This window comes from Sinohyriopsis cumingii, chromosome 13 (genome assembly GCF_028554795.1).
Source record: "Sinohyriopsis cumingii isolate HCF-2022 chromosome 13, ASM2855479v2, whole genome shotgun sequence".
Lineage (NCBI taxonomy): Eukaryota > Metazoa > Mollusca > Bivalvia > Unionida > Unionidae > Sinohyriopsis > Sinohyriopsis cumingii.
The window spans coordinates 58,808,920-58,822,696 of NC_142973.1; the positions used below are offsets into that span (position 1 = coordinate 58,808,920).

General features: G+C 34.8%; 1 protein-coding gene across 1 annotated transcript in view; it reads right to left on the bottom strand.

Moving 5' to 3' along the window:
• Positions 1-13,777, bottom strand: part of LOC149785656 (pre-mRNA splicing factor cwf19l1-like) — a 44,282-nt gene that overhangs the window by 6,481 nt on the left and 24,024 nt on the right. Inside the window, exons 8-10 of the mRNA XM_089979482.1 lie at positions 12,950-13,081; positions 8,444-8,540; positions 5,245-5,324 (exon numbers count right to left, since the gene is read on the bottom strand). Of these exons, the coding sequence (XP_089835608.1) occupies positions 5,245-5,324; positions 8,444-8,540; positions 12,950-13,081 (309 nt within the window). The remainder of the gene's footprint in view (positions 1-5,244; positions 5,325-8,443; positions 8,541-12,949; positions 13,082-13,777) is intronic.

The window sequence follows — 13,777 nt, forward strand, 5'->3', positions numbered from 1 at the left end:
AAACATTCATAATCAGACTTTTTTGCACTCTGATTCACATAATAAAAATATGCTGCAGTCATGTAAATATTCTGCTTCATTTTAATCCATTAAACATTATCTTAACAAGCACACAACAGTCTAAAATCAGCTTCTACTTTGAACAATTTGAAAAACTAAACTTCATTCAAAGTAAAAATCACTTAAATACTCAGTGTTACCCAAAAATTTGATTAGTGCTAATATAAACCAATATCCTTTGTATGACCTTGGGAATAACTTGCTTAGTCATACTATAAACCACTCTTCTGTCTATAACGTTGGGAAATACTCACTCCATGCTGATATAAACCACTCTACTGTCTATGATCTTGCCCAGTCCTGATATAAGCAATCTCCTGTTATGACCTTGGAATGACTTTCTTAGTCTCGATATAAACCACTCTTGCGTCTAATGACTTCTTCAGTCCTGGGGGCCCTGGATGGCAGAGTAGTCTAAGGCATTTGCCTTTATTGATCGCTGTCATCTCACCTCTGTATGCATTGGTTTGCATCTCCGGCTTGGCCACTGTGGTTATGTGAGAAAGCTAGCCAGTAGCTTTCCATGGATCAATGGTTCTTCCTGAGGTTTTGTATAGTATGTCATGTGCTGAAAAATGGCATTAAAATGAATAAAACCACAACCTGCAGTCCTGGTATCAACTAATATCATGTCTTTGACTTGCTCAGCCCTGATATCGGCCAATCTCCATCACTTGCTCTCATTCCTGATATAAGAAAGAATCTGCAATTTGCAAATTGTGCACTTTTTAAATTGCTGATTTAGCTATTTTCTTATAGACAATTAGTCATAATGTACTTTTTCACACATTGTTTTTGTCAACTGAAAGAGCAGCACAACAAAAAAATGCACACCTATCTGTAAAGCTTTAAATTGTTTTGATTCACTAGAACCCAAAACTATAAAAAAAATTAAAGTTGTTTTGATTCACAAGAACCCATTTCTATGTAAAAAGCTTTACATTGTTTTGATTCACTAGAACCCATAACTATGTAACTATGATTCAGCTGAACCCATAACAATCTATAATTCACAAAAACTCATAACTATGTGTTATAATTCACCAGAACCCATAACTCTGTAGCATGATTCACTAAAAACCATAACTATGTAACATGATTCACTAGAACCCATAACTGTGTAACATGATTCACCTGAACCCATAACTATGTAGCATGATTCACTAGAAACCGTAACTAAATTTAACATGATTCACTAGAAACAATAAATATGTAAAAGTGAGATACTCAAATATCATAATCATCCTTAAGGGCAGATGGGCAGCCCCTTTGAACTAGATGATGAACAGCCCCAACTAAATTAGATGTAGAGGGTCAGCCCCTCTGGCATATAAGTAGATGGATAAACCATATGACTTAATTGTGGATGGACAGCCCTTTTGACTTGAGTGTGGATTGAAAGATGTTTTGACTTAAGTGTGGATGAAAAACCCTTTGACTTATGTGAACAGACATCCCCTTTGATTTATGTGGATAGTCAGCCCCTTTGACTTAAGTTGGGATGGACAGCCCATTTGACTTATGGAATCTATGAATTATGCACATCCAGCTGCAAACACTACAGACCCAGATCTGATGTCCCAATCATGCAAGCATATACTGACTTGAACTTCTTAGCTCTTGAAATTATGAAAAATGTCAGCAACCAAGACAAGAATTATGATGTAATTTTTTTATAAAAAATTATGAAAACATTATCTCTTGCACTTTAAATTGAAATTAGCATGCATGATTAATCTTCTTCTCATCCTCCTTCTTCCCAAAATTAATTTTATTGTCATTATTTGTGCTAATATTATTATCATTTTTATTGTTGCTGGTGGAGAAAGTGGTGTTCTTCCAGTTGTCATTACTTATGTTGTTTCATTGCTCTTGTTGTTGTTACTGTTGCTGTTGTTTTTGTGGCTGTTGTTGTTACTGTAATAATTAACAACTGTAATTACCTGATACAATGAGCATTCTATATTAGTGCATCATGGTAACTGCCAGTTTCAGAGAGCATTTACATCAACGCTGCATGGCAATTACCTAATGCAGTGAGCACTTAACATCAGTATTGCATGGCAATTACCTGATGCAGTGAGCATTTACATCAGTACTGCATGGCAATTACCTGATGCAGTGAGCATTTACATCAGTGTTGCATGGCAATTACCTAATGCAGTGAGCATTTACATCAGTATTGCATGGCCATTACCTGATGCAGTGAGCATTTACATCAGTGTTGCATAGCAATTACCTAATGCAGTGAGAATTTACATAAGTGTTGCATGGCAATTACCTGATGTTGTTGTTGTTGGGTTTAACGCCATTTTTCAGCATACGATAGGCTATACATGGCGGCCAGTATTAATGGTGGAGGAAGAACCCGGGAAGAACCACCGACCCACGAGAAGCTACTGGCAAGCTTTCTCACATACCCACATTGGCTGAATCCGAGACTCGAACCGGCGCAGATAGAGGTGAGATGGCAGTGATCCGTAACGGAGAGCGCTTTAGACCACTCGGCCACTCGGGGCCCCAATTACCTGATGTAGTGTGCATTTACATCAGTGTTGCATGGCAATTACCTAATGCAGTGAGCATTTACAACAGTACTGCATGGCAATTACTTGATGCAGTGAGCATTTACATCAGTGTTGCATGGCAATTACCTGATGCAGTGAGCATTTCATGTTAGTGTTGCATGGCAATTACCTAATGCAGTGAGCATTTACATCAGTGCTGCATGGTAATTACCTGATGGAGTGAGCATTTACATCAGTGTTGCATGGTACTTACCTGACGCAGTGAACATTTCATGTTAGTGCTGCAATGTCATTTTATGTACAGATATAAAACTTTTTGAGTGAAAAGTTGAAAAATGGATTTTACTCTCATTAAAGTAGCTCATTGGGAAGTAAAACAGAATAAAGATGTGAATAATGTTATGTATATCTATATTTTTTTGTAACTCCTGGTACACAATATCATCTCACTTTTATAATTTTTATTCATGGCTGTAAAATGTACAGAATATTTTTAGTTAGTTTTGCCTATATGACCTGCATCTGTTAAAAGCATAGCATTGCAAAGGATCTATAAATAGATGCTTATGTATGTGTTGACAATTATTAATAATAATCTTAATAATAACACTCAAATGGCAACTTTGGCTTAATTTTTTGTTGGCTGATGGAGCTTTGATGTTCCCAGAAGAATTCAGTAACTTCCCATTGGTTTGGTTAGGTCACAAGAATAGGCAAGTTTGAAAAATGAATTGTGTATTATGTCACATGGGGTCTATTGCCAAATACAGTCGCAACAGACAGTATATATAAAGACAGAACTGAGCAATCAGTTTGATTCCGATTCACATTACTTGTGTTCCTGTCGTAAGTCTGAAGATGAGTTTTGTGTTGTACTAAGATATCATTTGAGAGGACAAACATTTGTTTAGACTGTACAGTAGAAATAGAAAGTGCTCATTACTTGGACTATAATATTATTCTGGAACTGTTACAAATTATTCAAAGTAATTTCCAGACAATGCCAATCAACAATGCCAATGTTCTTGGAGGATCAGTACATTTTCAGTTTTGAAATTTATAAGGAACTTTTCATTCATTTTGGATATCATAAACCTTTATAAGGATTAGTTTGGATTCATTTCATAATACTGTAAGTTCCTCTCACATTTTCATTTATAACTTTGATAATTAAATTGTTCGTTAAATTTTACAAAACTTGTTGGTTTTGCTTTTTTCTGTTTAAATGCTTTCTTTATGACCATAGAGTCATAACAACATTCAAAACCATTTTCAATGTGATAATGGACACTAAGGGCGTATCCAATTTCAATGTGATAAAGATCACTAAGGACTATTCCATTTTCAACGTGATCAAAGACCACTAAGGGATATTCCATTTTCAATGTGATAAAAGCTATGATAGGTTGTTCCATTTAAACATACTTGGTACTCAGAGATGGTTGTATTTAAAAATATTTATATACTAGGGTACTCTGAGTACTCAAAAATGAAAATTCTAAACTACATCTTTGTGTCACTACTTCAAAGTCAAAGCGCCTTCCCAGATTATTATTATAGAGATATGAAGTTCATACTTTTTTTCTACATTGTAGTTTGTTACATGTATAAATATTTTCATATATCAATGTATAGAAAAAATATTCTGAATGCTACAAACAGATTTTAAAAATAAAAGGGTATATATTCTATTGCCCATCTGGTCTTTATAGTTTAAAAAATATCCATTTCACTCAGCAGGCATAATTAAGTTTGTAAGAACAGCCCAAGTAAACTATCTTCTAAACTTTCTATAATGTCGATTGTACCCATTTTACTATAGTCACATAAAATTATTTCCAAAAATAAAGATACATTAACATGCATAATCTGCTTCCTATAATTGAATTATTCCAAGATCATGATGATAAAAACCTATTAACTAATTTTTATTTATGACGAGGAGAAACAACTCTCCAGTTTTAGATGGGCAACAGACTCAGCCAATCAAATCATCTGATTAACATGTACAGATCTCATCTGTATATTGTACTTGATAGTACATATGAATTAAGGGCCCTGAGTGGCCGAGTGGTCTAAAGCGCTCTCCATTACGGATCACTGCCATCTCACCTCTGTCTGTGTGGGTTTGAGTCTCGGATTCAGCCAATGTGGGTATGTGAGAAAGCTTGCCATTAGCTTCTCGTGGGTCAGTGGTTCTTTCTGGTATTTTCCCGGGTTCTTCCTCCACCATTAATACTGGCCGCCATGTATAGCCTATCTTGTGCTGAAAAATGGCGTTAAACCCTACAACAACAACAACAACAACAACAACATATGAATTAAAGTAATAGTAGGGCACAATAAGTGGAATAATCATGGAGGACCAGTACTAGGCACTCCATCCTATCATTACAACATGTTCATGATGTGAGCATCGACTTTTACTGGTCAATAGTGGCAGATGAGTGCACAAAATATTTTCCACCAATCTGATCTTTCTTAAAGGTCTGAGACTCTGATTCTTGTGATCAGCTTACAAGAAAGATGGGTTGATATCACTTAAGATGGCGGGTGTTGGGTACATTTATATTATTCTTTGCTAGAGATAATAAACACAACAAACTGTAAAGTGTACTATGTGATAACAGATCTAATTCAGGGATGTATACAGTACCTGTTCTCCTACACTGACCACAAGATGCTTCTCCACCTGAGGACTTCCTAAACAGAACCAACAGGGACCTGAGGGCTGGGCTGAAAATTAAGGAGACTAAAAGTACAAGTCTATCTAAATAAATTACATTTATTTTGCAAATATCTCGCACTTCAAATAATTGTGGTTAATATGACTAAGAAGCAGAACTGAAAAAATACATGGTTGATGCATTAGTACAACAGGATTCTCCAGAAGTATGGAGAGGCCAGGTGGCCAATTGGATTAAGGCATGTTTCCCTACAGATCACTCATGCATCTCACCTCTGTCCACATGAGTTCAAGCCTTGGTTCTACCAACCTGGGCATGTTAGAAAGTTTGCTAGTAGCTTCCCATGAGTCTGTGATTCTTCCCTAGGTCTTTCCAGGTTTTTCTTCTACCAAATATATTGGTCATCACATATAGCCTAGCATGTGTTCACCATGATGACCCCAAAACTTTATCGTGATGGTTGGCTTATTTATGTTGTGGAGGAAATCAAATTATTAGGACTTAATTTTGAAGCATTAGCTAACTTTCCTTCCACCTATAAGATCCCTCAGTGGCAAATGTAAATACAGCCCTGAATTTAATTAGAGTTGTGGCACACGGTTTGCAAAGTAGATGGGAAGGTCTTGTTCCAGTTATATATGTCATAAGTAAGACCTAAACTTGAATATAACTTGATTTGTGTATTGGCTTGTAAATCTTTCCTGCCGATGCTTGTCTTGATACACAATCATGGACTTGAACTTTGTCTGGATGCATTTAGAACTTCCCATTCAGAAAGCCTCTTTGAGGCGGTAAACGAGCCATCACATTCCATCAGACAAATGAAACTGACTCTTTAGCATACTTTCAAAATATCTTCAAATCTGTCTAATCTGATATAGTCTTAAGACCTAAATACCAAACCTTGTACACTCAGAAACCAAATTCATTCCACCTTTTGGCATATGAATTCAATCACACTAAGAAACAACTAAATTACCACCTTAGTAATCAAAACCCAACACAAAATATTTGTTCAGTGTCACTTCAATAAATCCTCAACAAATTCACTCGTTTTTCAGAGTAAGAAATCATAGTGTCCTATTATGGAAATACATCCCAGTATACAGATGGTTTGAAAGATGGAAACTAGGTTGCAGCTGTCTTTGCAGCACACCATGTGATGATTTCAAGCCAGCTACAAGATAAAGCCTCAGTTTTCACAGCTGAAATTTTCACAGCCCTGCTCAGATTTTTGAACTACATTGAAACCTCTCAAAAAACAAGTTTCACTGTCTTTTCGGATTCCCTTTCCACTCTGAAAACTTTGCAAACCTTAACTCTGACAACCCATTAATACCTGTAATCTTACAGCCAATTCTGCCATGCAGTCACCCATTTCTGTATGGAAGATTCCATAGATTGAGTTAATATAAATCAATATGTTATTCATGTTTGGCAAATGTATGCAATAAATACTCCACAAACTTCAGAACAACAAACCCATTATTGGAAAGTACATATTAAGGCACATTAAATATGGATTGCTACCCCACCCCTATCTATCAACAAGTATGTGTCCATTATGTTTGTAGTATAATGCCCATCTCACTTGGATTACTGCCATATTATACCTATTTTATTGCTGTTTGTAGTTTAATGTCCATCTCAAACAGATTACTGCCATATTGTAAATATTTTATTGCTGTTTGTAGTTTAATGTCCATCTCACACAGATTACTGCTATATTGTAAATATTATATTGCTGTTGTAGTTTAATGTCCATCTCATACAGATTACTGCTATAATGTAAATATTATATTGCTGTTTGTAGTTTAATGTCCATCTCACACAGATTACTGCCATAGTATACCTATTTTATTGATGTTGTAGTTTAATGTCCATCTCACACAGATTACTGCCATATTATACCTATTTTATTGCTGTTGTAGTTTAATGTCCATCTCAAACAGATTACTGCTATATTGTAAATATTTTATTGCTGTTGTAGTTTAATGTCCATCTCACACAGATTACTGATATATTGTAATATTTTATTGCTGTTGTAGTTTAATGTCCATCTCATATGGATTACTGCCACATTATACCTATTTTATTGCTGTTGTAGTTTAATGTCCATCTCATACAGATTACTGCCATATTGTAAATATTTTATTGCTGTTTGTAGTTTAATGTCCATCTCACACAAATTACTGCTATATTGTAAATATTATATTGCTGTTGTAGTTTAATGTCCATCTCATACAGATTACTGCTATATTGTAAATATTATATTGCTGTTTGTAGTTTAATGTCCATCTCACACAGATTACTGCCATAGTATACCTATTTTATTGATGTTGTAGTTTAATGTCCATCTCACACAGATTACTGCCATATTATACCTATTTTATTGCTGTTGTAGTTTAATGTCCATCTCAAACAGATTACTGCTATATTGTAAATATTTTATTGCTGTTGTATTTTATTGTCCATCCCACACAGATTACTGCTATATTGTAATATTTTATTGCTGTTGTAGTTTAATGTCCATCTCATATGAATTACTGCCATATTATACCTGTTTTATTGCTGTTGTAGTTTAATGTCCATCTCAAACAGATTACTGCTATACTGTAAATATTTTATTGCTGTTGTAGTTTAATGTCCATCTCACACAGATTACTGCTATATTGTAATATTTTATTGCTGTTGTAGTTTAATGTCCATCTCATATGGATTACTGCCATATTATACCTATTTTATTACTGTTGTAGTTTAATGTCCATCTCATATGGATTACTACCATATTGTACACATTTTTTGCTGTTGTAATTTAATGTCCATCTCACATGACTTACTGCAATACAGATTTTATTACTAAAACCCTACATCTGATAATTGAGACAATGTGACAGATAACAATTTTTACCCCCTACATACTCCAAGATGTAGAATAGGTCAGATGCATTCTTCTGATGTTATAAGAAATGCCTAATAGAGACACATGCATTGGGGGCTCAGTGATTAGCATGCTGGACTCACAATCAAACTGGGGTGGTTTCAAACCCATTCATCTAATCAATTTGAGTCAACTACAATGGTATGTCCTTGGGCTAGGCACTTGATTCCAACTGCACTAAATAACCTACTTGTGATGATGTACCATAAAACAAAATTAAACCTTACGTGGAGGTCTTTTCTTCTTCTGGGCTCCATTATTTCCTTCATTCTGAGACTTTCTTTTCTGAGATTTCATGTCATAGAAAAACTGAGCTGGCTTATCCTGGAAATATATATAAAAAATGTCTTGAACACTACTTGTAAATTCTTCAGAAATTTAAAAAAAATATACTCTGATTGATAAACATTTTTAAATTAATAAAAGAGGATAAAATACCACCAATAACGGGATAGTTTATAAACTGTCAAATCAACTCAGTCCAGCTTGATACTAGTAACCACCTACATACAAAGACCATAATTATATAATGATGACAGATCATACTCATATGTCCCATTCAGCAGTATATAAAGATGACAGATCATATTTTGTTGATCCCATTCATCATTATATAAAGATGACAGGTCATATTTCATTGATCCCATTCATCACTATGTAATGATGACAGATCATATTCACAGATTCCATTCATCGTTATATAAAGATGACAGATCATATTTCATTGATCCCATTCATCATTATATAATGATGACAGATCATATTCATAGATTCCATTCATCATTATATAAAGATGAAAGATCATATTTCATTGATCCCATTCATCACTATATAATGATGACAGATCATATTCATAGATTCCATTCATCATTATATAAAGATGACAGATATATCATATTTCATTGATCCCATTCATCACTATATAATGATGACAGATCATATTCATATGTCCCATTCAGCAGTATATAAAGATGACAGATCATAGATCCCATTCATCAATATATACATAAGACAGATCTTGAATATAAAAAGATGACATTATATTCATAGATCCCATTGTACAAATTTGTATCTTTATATACACACCCACAGTTAACAAAAAAAAACCTCTTTATGATGCTGTGTGGCTGCTATACACAAGTGTTACTAATTCTGTTTTCATTCAAAACTGTATTAGAACAATGATGTAGAACCTCAGTTCTACACTCCATGAGTGGTGGCATCACATAAGTATGATTATTGCCAGCAGCATCACACATGAAGTAGGATCACTGCCAGAGTGATGGCATTGTGCAAGAAGTAGTACTGCTGCCAGAGTGATGACACCACACAAAAAGAATGATTACTGCCAGAGCAGTGGCATGACACATGAAGGTGGAACACTACCATCGTGGTGGCATGACACAAGTAGTGGAGGCATCAAACATGAAATAGGATCAGTGGTGGCATCACAAAGAAATAGGACCAGTACCAGAGTGGCAGCATCAAACAAGGCCAAATTCTGTGTAACATGTTTTCAGTACATACCCCATACTTTGCTTTCAAGGATGAAACCATGCATTTAGCAGGACATTTGTGAAATTCCATCATGAATATCAATATAGCAACAAACAACAAACAACATGTCAAAACTAGCCATACCACATGTAATGACATTTACAAAGCACCAATACTTGCCTGTAATATGAAGGAATCTGGCCCTTAAACTGTATATAAGCAGCAATGTACCCCCCAGGGGAGTAAAATTGAGGGCAAAAAACACCCCATGGTGTCAGAACTAGGGGTCAAAAAAAAAATGTGGGGATCAAAAATATACTGACAAATTTTCATCTGACCCGTACTTTTCAGGACTTGTATAGCATACTATCTTTCTCAATAAACATACAAATAAAACAACATGCAAAATTAACAAACAAATGCATTGTCCACTTAAAGAATAATTTTATTAGTTCATTTTTTTCTTTTAAAGTTGTACCTTTTTATATAGCAATATTATAGACCAACACATTACATATAAGCCAATATAAAAACCCAAATAAATCTTTGCAACCAAATGGCAGTTAATTTACTGCCTGTCATAAAATGTGTACTATCATCGGTTTCATTGTAAGAACAAATTTATCTAAAAATCAAAGAGGCTAATGATTCATCGTTTTAATAAGTTACACTTAAACTTTAAAATATCAACAAAATATGCAATGACCCCTTGACTTTATAATCCAAATAAGACATTTGTCTCTGCAAGTTTACTGATTTCTTTGTTGTGAAAGAATGTCTTGGGTGATAATGTGTTCTCCAGATATCTTGTGGCAAATGAAGGCATATTTTTTTTAGTTTTCTTAAACCCTGTCATGAAAGGATTATTCACTTTTGCAGTCTTTGTAATCACGCGATCAGAAGTCACACCGGTAATTCTAATTCTCTTTTGTGTTCTGCTTCTTTCATTTTCTTAGCAAATGATTCTTAGTGCATTCCAATTTAATCTGGAAATCCTTTCTAGTGCAACAAGCATTGAGGTTAAACAACTGGATGACATCTTGCTGAGCTCAATGGAAATCGCTTGAGAGCTTGCAAGATTAGGGGAAGTTACTCTGTCATAACATTACCTATGCTAATCTGGTTCTCTGTTTCATATAGTCACTGTGTTGTACTCCGCTATACGAATAGCGGAGTGCAACACAGGGAGCATACAAATCAGAGAACCAGTCAATGCCATCCCTCATCCAAAGCAGACCTACCAACCCTGACGAGTCCGTCTCAGTAAGGCAGTTGATTTTTTTCCATAAGATTGATCAGTTTTCAGTAAGGGTGTAACAAAATATCATTAACTGCTATTGTAAAGCTGGAAAACATAACTAAAAGTTTGACGCATCGACAATACAAATTATGTTCAACTGAAAAGTTTGTAATGTATGTGTAGACTTTATTTAACACTAGTACAGTTACACAAACTCTAGTTCCAAGTCCTATAGCCCATTTCATGCAGACTTCGGTGAACTTCGTAATTTGCTCGGAATTTTGATCACGTGGCAAGTGGTCAGCTGACTGTAATAGGTGGTGGGCAAAATATGGCAGACGCTTCAGAATCAGTATCAAGTTCTGTAACTACTTCAACATCATTTATCGAGTTGAAAAATGCATATTCAACAGCGATGCTGCTGCAGATATTGACGAAATTTAATATTGGAACCATCCTGTCTTATTTTCTGGAAACCAGGGCAGATTTCAAACCCATACAAGAGAGTAGCTTTGAGCTGTTTACATCTGGACATGTACATGTAAGTAAGGAAACGGTGTCGAAGTAAACAAATTTAATCCTGACAATCAAAGAGCAAGTTGTTCAAACTATTTCTCTGCATCCGAAACGTCACTATAATAAAATGTGTTTCATATGAGTTTATCAGATTTGTTTTTGAAAGTATGTGGATAATTTACATATAAATTTCAATCATTTAATTAATTTTATTTCTGAAATATTTCTAAATAACAATGGACGACATTATTTTATGTATATGTGCCCACCAGCGTTTGATTGGCTGGAGTATAAAGTAACTCGGGAGGTTATTCGGATAATTACGCAGCAACTCAGTCAAATTCGGTATGAAATGGGCTATGCAGCTCAGTGACTTATTGCTATCTCTCAACTTGACATAATTCTTGGAAATTCTTTTCCATTTCACATGAGGATGGCAATCATATCTCCCGCCACAAGATATACTCAAACTGGCACGTGATGTCCAATAAACGTAATTGTGTCCTGTCCAGCTTTTATTCACAAGAATCTGAATACTCCTTTTTATTCTTCTGTGATGATTTTCAAGAAGTTTTTTTTCCCTTTTGTCTTAAACATGGAGGTATAATTTTAAACAAATTCCAATAAAAGCACCGCTTTCTGGATGCCATTTTAAAAAATTCTATAATCAACAGTTTAATCATGCAGATGCTGCACATGAACAAATATGTGCAATTTAAAGCATCTGGGGGACTATTTTTTACTAATTCTAAGATGAAATCTGGATCCAAATAAAACATGGATGAACCAAATATTCTGAATTTTCGGCAACGAGCATTTTTCCAAAGTTTTTGCTAGTATGCTGTAAGTCTGTATTTTAAGGGTAATTTTCATAAGACTTATGGCAAAATCATAAGAGTTGGCAGGTGTGCCAAAGCAATGGATATTAAATAAATCCTCATCGCATTATGCTAATCCTTTGCATAAAAAAATGCACAGCAACAAAATGTATGCATAAATTTTCTCCAGCGTGAGTCCCTGACGCACAAACATGTGTAAAGGGAAACACTGAAGCAGGCAAAAACTTTTAATAATTATCTGAAAGAAGTTCTGAGGACAGTTAGTTTATTGAAGATGAAATAAAAAAAACTGGATCATTGATGAACCAATTGTACTATTCTGATTACCCAGTGAAGTAATATTTATCAAATCTACAGTCTTTCCTTTGAAAATTGCACAACAATACTGAATAGTTTTAGTGAAAAAATTTATCAATTAAAAATATACGATTTTGTACCAACCACTGCTGTCTAGCCATCATACTTCATGATTAGAACATCTAGATTTTATCTACATAATAACACACTCAGCCTACAATGAGACTGGTCAGAGGTCCACTGGAATCTTGGTTATATAGTGACTGAATAGCAGCTCCTGATAAATGGGTGGGGCCTAATAGTTTTTTTTTATTAAGGTCTAGAATAAAAGGGTTCAGTTTTACCTCTTCTGCATGTTGCTGTGTTGGTGTTAAAGAAACCAGTTTAAAAGGACACTCAGTAACATCTGGAGGCTGACTGGCCAATTCTGCAGAATCCAGATTTGACATAGGGATGATGTTGAAGGCATACAGATACTGAAACAGAAAAATTCAAGTTTAGGTTGGAAGAATCAAGCAAGACTACAGATTGCAAGACACAGTCAGACTGTCAAGAGTTTTATGCACACTTCGTTATCTAGGTATATGTACCTGAATGTACTAGTGTCACTGTACAACTTTATATCTACAAAATGTTTCCAAATGTTGTGGAACAAAAAGGAACCACCCATCCATGCACCAATACCCAAGGTGCCCATCTATTCCATGACAATACCTTGGCACATAAAATCACCATTATGACACACTTTCTGAAGAAGTACAGTTTCTAAACTTTGCCATATCCTACACACAGCCCTGATTTAGCTCCAAGTGATTTTTGCTTCAATTCTGTTATCAAAGATTCACCGAGGGGCACGTGATTTGAAAGCTACCATGTAGCTGGAAATGAAATTTCTAGTATATGAACATAACAAAAAGTGAAAACAAAATGGCATTTATTAATTGGATAATTAACTAAGAAAGTACGTAGAGATGCATGGGGAGTACTTGAAGGGATTCATTGATATTCACTAATATAGAACCTTCATTTATGGCATACTAATATTCAGGTTTTTGTACTAAAAACTCTTGACGGCCTATATTTCGTAGTTTATTAAACACCTGCAACACAAGTTTCAATACCTTTAAATCAAATGATGCCAGAGTCATACAAATAAAGGTCATCTTACCTTT